Source organism: Myotis davidii, unplaced genomic scaffold (assembly GCF_000327345.1).
Source record: "Myotis davidii unplaced genomic scaffold, ASM32734v1 scaffold663, whole genome shotgun sequence".
Lineage (NCBI taxonomy): Eukaryota > Metazoa > Chordata > Mammalia > Chiroptera > Vespertilionidae > Myotis > Myotis davidii.
In genome coordinates, this window is record NW_006295816.1 from 6,253,534 (window position 1) to 6,260,689 (window position 7,156).

Sequence of the window (7,156 nt, forward strand, 5' to 3'; positions counted from 1 at the left end):
AAGGGCAGGTATAACACTATGTAAAGAACTGCATGACTTTTGTTTAATTTCCACAAACAGCTGAAAAACTTCAAGTCTTACATAAAGTGGGGGGTTGTGGCCTGCGGGGACCAGTCTGCTGTAGGAGCACCGCTCATCCCAGTCAGCCAAGCGGCACTCCCACTGTGGGAGCACACTGACCACCAGGGGGCAGCTCCTGTGTAGCAACTGGTTGACTGGTTGTTCTGCTGTTTGGTTGCTGGGCTTTTATATATATAGATAAAGGGCAGGTATAACAGTATGTAAAGAACTGCATGGCTTTTAATTTCCCCAAACAGCTGAAAAACTTCAAGTCTTACATAAAGAGGTCATCACCTACCAATGAGACAGATCAAAAAATGCAAATCAGAATACCACTGTGGTTTCCATCATTTGAACTTATTTTATTGATATTCATTTAGTAAAGAAAATTTTATTATTGATTTTTGATGCATTACAACACCCTTTCTGAGAGTGGTTGCCCGATGTTGATCCTTTATTTACTACACTAAATACTGCAACCTCTGAATTGCTGAGTTTTCCTTTGTGATGATGGGTGGTTCCTCTCTCTGAATACATAAAGTGGTCCATTCAATCCATGGTTTTCATGTTCCTTGGTTAATCTACCTACTGCTGTAAAATACATTCAGATAAAAAGATATACGTTCCTTGCATTGAGTGCACGCATACAGCCACGAGGAGTGTTGAAAACAACTGACCAACACCTTCGTGTTCACAGAATAAATAGTCTGAAATCGTGGGACTGGGGTTTGCTCCTGGGGGCTTCCTTACAGTATCTCCGGTGGACATAAGGTACACTCCTTCAATTGAACGACACATCCTTTGCCAAGTGGGGATGGGAGTGGGGTGTGTGTGTGCAAAATGGCAATTTCATTTGCATGTGATGTTATCCTTGCATAAATGTTGGGGACAAATGGCCACGGGACAACATGAGGTACACTGTAGTCTTCAGATCAGAATAAATAAATGACCTGCTTAGACGAGAGTGCCAGACACTCTGTGACTGGAGCAGGAGAGAGGGCGCTTGTCTAAAATACAGCACACATAAATAATAAATACGAGTTCAAGACCCAGTCGGCTACAGCAACGGGACGGGGCCCCCTTGCTCACTCATGTCTGTGTCATGAGCACCTTTATCTTTTCCTAAGGATAAAAAGTGGCACCGGGAGACAGAGGGCTTTCGGGGGGCAGAAGGTGTGGGCCTCGAATGGCTGCCACAAAGGACCACGGAAGGGTACGCGCCTGGACCAGACTCGGGTTTCGGAGTAAGGAGCGGACCCAGCCCCAGGCCGATGCCTCGTTTCTCCCGTGAGCCAGTCTGGTATGACGTTGACTCTGGTTCTTTTCCCTGTGTTGATGTATTTCGTTCATAACCTTGTCCCCGTCCCCTCTCCCTGTAATGCTATCGTTGAGGTCGTCTTGGGTCTGGTCTCACTCAATTGGGTTGTGCACTTGGGTCCCAGAAAAAAGCTCTCTCCTGAGCGGGTTGGTGTGTCCGCCACTTGTGTTTCGGTGTCACAGAACCACAGAGAGAACGTACCCTGCGGCTTCCCACCTGGGACCACGCCTTCCCTGCCTATAAAACGTAGAAAAATGGAACTGGACACGCACAGCGGAGTGTAAACACATTCTCTTTCGGGTCAGGTGTCTGGCCTGACAGCTGATCACAAGACATTGAAGGATGACTTCAGGTTGAAGGCGTGGAAAGCAAAAGTCACACCTCAAAAAGGAAGCGACCGTCCACTGAGGCAGAGTATGAAGGTCTCGAAGGAGCTGGATCACCCAGAAAAGAAAGAACAGCTCTCCCTCCGGTCCTGAAAGCCACGCCAGCTGCGTGTGGCTGTGGACGGAGGATCCTTACGCTCTTACAGGGTGAGCAAGGCAGGCGCCCAACGACACGGGATGGGGGGGTAGAGGGGGCAGGCCCACTGTGCCCTGTGCCGTGTGACAGCTCATGACGGGCACACTGGCAGCCAGCCCCGAGTTCCCTGGTTTCCTATCCATGGGATAAGAAGGCCCTGGGGAGTTTCAGTGCTTCTCAAGGACAGAAGGAGGAAAAGACACGGGCCTGCCCAGCCCTCAGGCCAGCACAGGTGAAGTCCTCACAAGAGCAATGACAGTGCAGGGGCACTGCCCGCGGGATCTGAAGGAAGGGCAGGTCGGATACTGGTCTCCAAGTCCTATGTACACATTTACAAAGTCTCCACTCTTCCCCCATTAGGCACGAGGTTGATTTGTCAAGCTCAGGAGGGGGTGGGCAAGGAGGGAAGAGGGAGAGAGCGCAGTGCAGGGGGGGGAAGCGAGGGAGGAAGGACAAGATTGGTCTCCTCCGAGGAAGGGCCCCGCTGACACCCTCACCGCAAGCTGGTTTGTTTGGGGAGCTTAGCACCCATTAAGATGCCCGAGGTGAGGGTCCCGGGGGCCTTCATCTGCATGCTGGACCCCACCATGGCGGGGAAGCTGCGGTTCCGCCGGATGCCACCATTGAGCTGCAGCCCGCCGATGGCGCTCGTGACGGTGGAGCATCCGAGAGGCAGGCCCTCGGGTCCCAGGCCTCCAGGGACAAGGGCCTGGGCGGGGCCCGGAGGCCCACAGAGGAGAGGCCCCTGATCCTCAGTCAAGATGGGGACGTGGGCTCGCCCCGAGTTCACCACCTTGGCCACGCCAAACCTCCTGACTTTGTCCACGAGGTTGAGGTTGGAGACAGACACGTCCGTCTGACTCTCGCTGCTCCGGACGGGCTTCTTCTCCCGCACCTCCCGCAGGATGGAGCTGGCCGGCTTGGAAGCCAGGAAGTTGTCGTAGGGCGGGCTCGTGCACTTGAACTCAAACGAGGGTGGGGAAGACGTGGGCGTCTGCAGGGGCGAGTTGGGCGGGGTGGAGGGGATCACGGCCATCCTGGGGGTGTAGGCGTGCAGGAGGGAGCCCCGCCCGGCCCGGTCCCAGCTCTGGGGGTCGTACACGGCTGCAGAGATGCCCCGCTCCTTCAGCAGCCACACCAGCCCCAGCGACGTGCTCATGGTGGTCGTGGACTCGCGGGTGTTGGTGAAGGACTCGGCCAGGCTCAGTCTCCGGGGAGTGCAGGGCGTGGCCACCGGCGTGGACTTTAAGTGGCTGGCACTGCCAGAAGCTGGAGTCGGGGCTGAGTTAAGGCTGACAGGAAGAGACAAGCAGTCACCCATCAGAAAATGCCCCGAGCTCCAGGGAAAGGGGCAGTTTCCTGCAGGGGCGCAGGGCGGGCCTAGGACATGATGAGAGGATGCCACCCCCCCCACGCCCCCCATCCAGGCTCCTGGATGGACCTTTCCTTCCATGTCTGCACCCCGTTCACCCAGAGGGTTCAGATTCCCTTGTGTGTGTGGGGGGGGGGCACGGTTTCAGTTCACAGGAAGCCGCACAGGGCGCACATAACTGTCCCCTTTGCCGGTGAGGAAACAGGCTCAAGGTCAGATGGCTCACTTGAGGTCACTCAGCTAGGAAGGGGAAGACCCTGGATGGAACCCAAGTATTGTGACCCCCAAATGGGGGAGGAAGCCCTTCGACAGAGAGGTTTTCTTTCCCCCCCAAATTGACTCCAACTCCAGAGTTCCTTCCCACTACCCACTTGCCTGAGGGCAGAAGTTACCCAAGACTACGGGCTATGAGTTTATCTCGGAATGGCCAGAGCAGGCGGGACATCCAGGTAGGGGGCCCCTGGGCGACGGGGAGACAGAGGCCAAAGGTGCATATCAAGTCAGCGGCAGACCCCGCCCCCTGACTCCCAGGACAGTGCTCTTTCCTCTGGTCGGAGCGGCACCTAGTCCTCCCCGTGGTCGCCCAAATCCATAACTCGACGAGAGAAGTTACGGGGTTGGGGGAAGCCATGCTGTGTTAGCAGATCTGCATCTATGGAGCCCCATGGACAAAGGTCCAGTGGGTGTCTAGACCTATTACTGAAGGACAGCAAAGGTTCCTACGTCCACTCGTGTCATGCTAAGGACCCACCATGTTCCAGAAGCTGGGGCCAGGAATGAGGACAGTATAGAGGCCCAGCAGGGGTTAGGCCCAGCTGTCCGCTTCCAGGACAGGAGGGGCCTCCTCTAGCAGCTGCGACGGAGGGGTGAGGCCACTCGGGCACGGGAGCCATGTGCAGCTGCTACAGGAACAGCCAAGGGGCCAAGCAGCACCCCAACAGTCTCATGAGACCTGCCCGGCGCCGCCCACGCATGTGGCTGTGACTGCAGGTGCCCCCGGGGAGCAGGCCAGCTGGGTGGTCCTGGGAGCTGGGGACAGGGCCCTCTCTCCTCAGCCCGAGGGGGGAAGGATCAGATACCTTGGGCAAAGCACCAACGTGGGGAAAGGGAAGGAAGGGGACACGATCCGGAGCCGGTTCCCGGAATGACCACAGCGGGGGGCGGGGGGGAGTGCCCCCTCGGGCAGCACCATCACAGGCAGGTCCAAGCTGCAGCAGCGTCCGGCTCCTCACTCAGGTGACCTCGCTGCTGACTGGTCAGCACAGGGAGAGGCACACCGAGCTTCCCCCCCCCCCCCCCCCCCCCCCCGCCCCAGCTCAGGTAAGGATGCTGGTGGTCGGGGGGCACTTGGGGACATGAGATTAGAAACCACAGCGATTCCTAAGGTTAAACGGTGGCCTCTTCAAAGGGTGCAGGTGGAATCGTACAAACTACTGATTTACAAGCAACGGAGGGCGAAGAGGCTCTGGACCGGACATCTTGTTTCCAGGGCCATTCCTAGGGGGCGTCTCCTTCTGTGCTGAGCTGCCATTCTTTCAAACCCAGGCAGGAGCCTTCTCTTGCTCCTGACTCCCCAGGCCCTGGGGATGCCGGCGGGCGTGCAGGCCCGGTGCCAGCCTCCCCCCGGAGGAAGCCCTGTCCCACGGTTTGAAACACAATCCCATCCTAAGAGGACGGGGAAAGCCAGGCTGTCCGGAGGCAGGAAGGGAGATGGGGAAGATAAGCTACCATGTGGAGATCCCTTCCGGTGAGAACGTCGGTTAGGCCTGTATTAGTGCTGGCGCTCGGCTCGACTCGGGGGTTTAGATGGTTAGGGGTATCCACCGTCAGAGCCGAGTTAGCCAGGCGCAACCACAGAGGCACACCCACGCCTAAGTCCCGGGTTAGTGGCGGCCACGCGTGCACACACAGCCCTTTCCACGTGGCCCTGCCGGGGCAGGCACGGCTGGCGTGTGCTCACCCCCTGCCTCGCCCGTGGGCTCACTGTCTGCCCTACATCTCCTCTCAGCTCAACGGGGCATGGGGCTGCTTCGCCGTCCTCCTCACATGACCTGCGGAGAGTTATTCAGAGTTGAGGGTGCGCCTCGGGGTGGCCGCTCCCTCCACGCTGGCCCTGCTCGCCTCCCTCCTTCTCAGCTTAACCTTCACCCCCCTGGCATCGTGCACCACAGAGCAAACGGGTCACTCCCTTTCACTGGAAGCTGTGGAAGCCTGAAATCAAGCCACGCAGACCACCCCGTGCCATACAAGTCCCCTCGCCAGAAGGGGCCAACTTCTACTGCTTCTCGGAGGCACCAGAGGGAAATGGACCACGTTGGGCACGTGGTCAGGTCTCCAAATGTGATCATTTCCATCAGTGGAGCTGTGGGCATGGTTCCTGTGGTCTAGGGGCACAAGGGTTTGGGGGGCTCAGGGAAGAAACTTCGGGCTCCACTGGCAAACTTTGGGGTAAAATGCCAGTAGACGTGGGCTTTGGGCCTGGGAATCTTCCGTGACCAACTAAAGGGGCAACAGAAGGTGGTCCAGCCTCTATCTGCCTGGATCTGAATTAACAGGGACCTCAGGACAAATGGAAACACGGGACCCCGAACAGGAGCCTGCAGGTGCTTACGAGACGGCGTCAGCTGGACAAGGCAGTGTTGAATGAGCCTCTCTACTTGGGCTTTCCTCGGCATTACGACTCGCAGGGAGAGCCCCCACCTCACCCCAGCCCCGCTCCCCCCCCACCAGGCCTGGGGTCCCTTACCTTGGCGTGACTCGCGTGAGCTCGTCTGAAGGATGCAGGATGCGACAGGTGGTGAAGGTGAAGGTGGAGTTGGTCTGCGACATGCACTTCCCAGGGTGGTGTGCTAGATTGGAGGAGGGGGAAGGGACAAAACATATTTCTCGCATCCAAGTACACCCACGAGAAAGGAGAGCTCCAGCTCGGCCCTCAACAGGTGCAAGAAGCGATGAGCTACCTTGTTAACCGGATCTGGGCCAGGAAGGCGCAACGCCAATGTTCTGGCTCGAAGGTGGTCCCTCAAAAGCAGCCACGCTTCTGAGCACTGGCGTGCGGGGCACCGGACCCCGGTTCCGACCCAATCCGGACAGGGCCGCGCATCGCGTTCTCGGGTCAGTAGTGGATCCAGTGTGAGGGGCTAAGAGGCCCGCGGGGGTCAATTTGGTTTCCCTCTTCAGAGGTCAGAATCGGCTTCTGTCTTTGTGGCTTGGCTTTGCTTTCCGCTGGCAAATGGGTGCCAAGCTCTGCCAAACGGAGGGGAGGGGCGCGGGGAGGGTGGGGAGAGGCGCTTGCCCCCTGGAAATAGGGCAAGGCTCACGGGGCTCCCTTTTCTGCTGACACAAAAAGGGGCGCAGCCTGGGCAGGCTGGTTCCACTACTGCCCGTGTGTGGTCTGCAGCGGGGACATGAGCGCTCAGCTGCCTCAGCAACAACGTGGCTGAGACCAGCCCCGGGGCTGCGTGTGGTGCTGCCTCACATGGCGATGCCGGCAGCACCAGCCCCGCCCCGGGCCGCTTTCCTGCGTCTCCAGGATGCCTGATTTTAACGAAAATGAGACGGCAACAAGTTTCCTCCCATTGACTTCCTTTTGAAGGTCTCCAGAGTTATTGCTAAGGCGGCTGGAGGCTGTGAGCTGGAGCAGAGTGGATCACAGAAGCGTAGGGACCATGCAGCAGCAGGCTGGTGAGTGATGGGCAGTGAGGTCTACAGGAGACATCATGATTGTAGAGGTCATCCTCATTCATAACATTAAAAATAATAAAATAAAAAAGGAAAAAATGCTGCTCCAACTAGCATGCATGATGAAGGACCGAGGTACCCCTGCCCGCCCCGCCCCCCACCCCCTGCAGCAGCTCAGCCCCCAGAGACCTCCTGGGAGAAAA

The 7,156-nt window shown here is 57.7% G+C and overlaps 1 protein-coding gene across 7 annotated transcripts in view; it reads right to left on the reverse strand.

The window, feature by feature from the left end:
- Nucleotides 1–399: 399 nt before the first annotated feature.
- The window catches only part of TRAK1 (trafficking protein, kinesin binding 1), a 135,310-nt gene continuing 128,553 nt past the window's right edge, over nt 400–7,156 (reverse strand). For all 7 annotated transcript variants that reach the window (XM_015568392.1, XM_006770528.2, XM_015568395.1 and 4 more), the window contains 2 exons: nt 6,019–6,121; nt 400–3,192 (listed from right to left, as the gene is read on the reverse strand). In XM_015568392.1, coding sequence (XP_015423878.1) covers nt 2,394–3,192; nt 6,019–6,121 — 902 coding nt within the window. In that variant the 3' untranslated portion in view covers nt 400–2,393. The remainder of the gene's footprint in view (nt 3,193–6,018; nt 6,122–7,156) is intronic.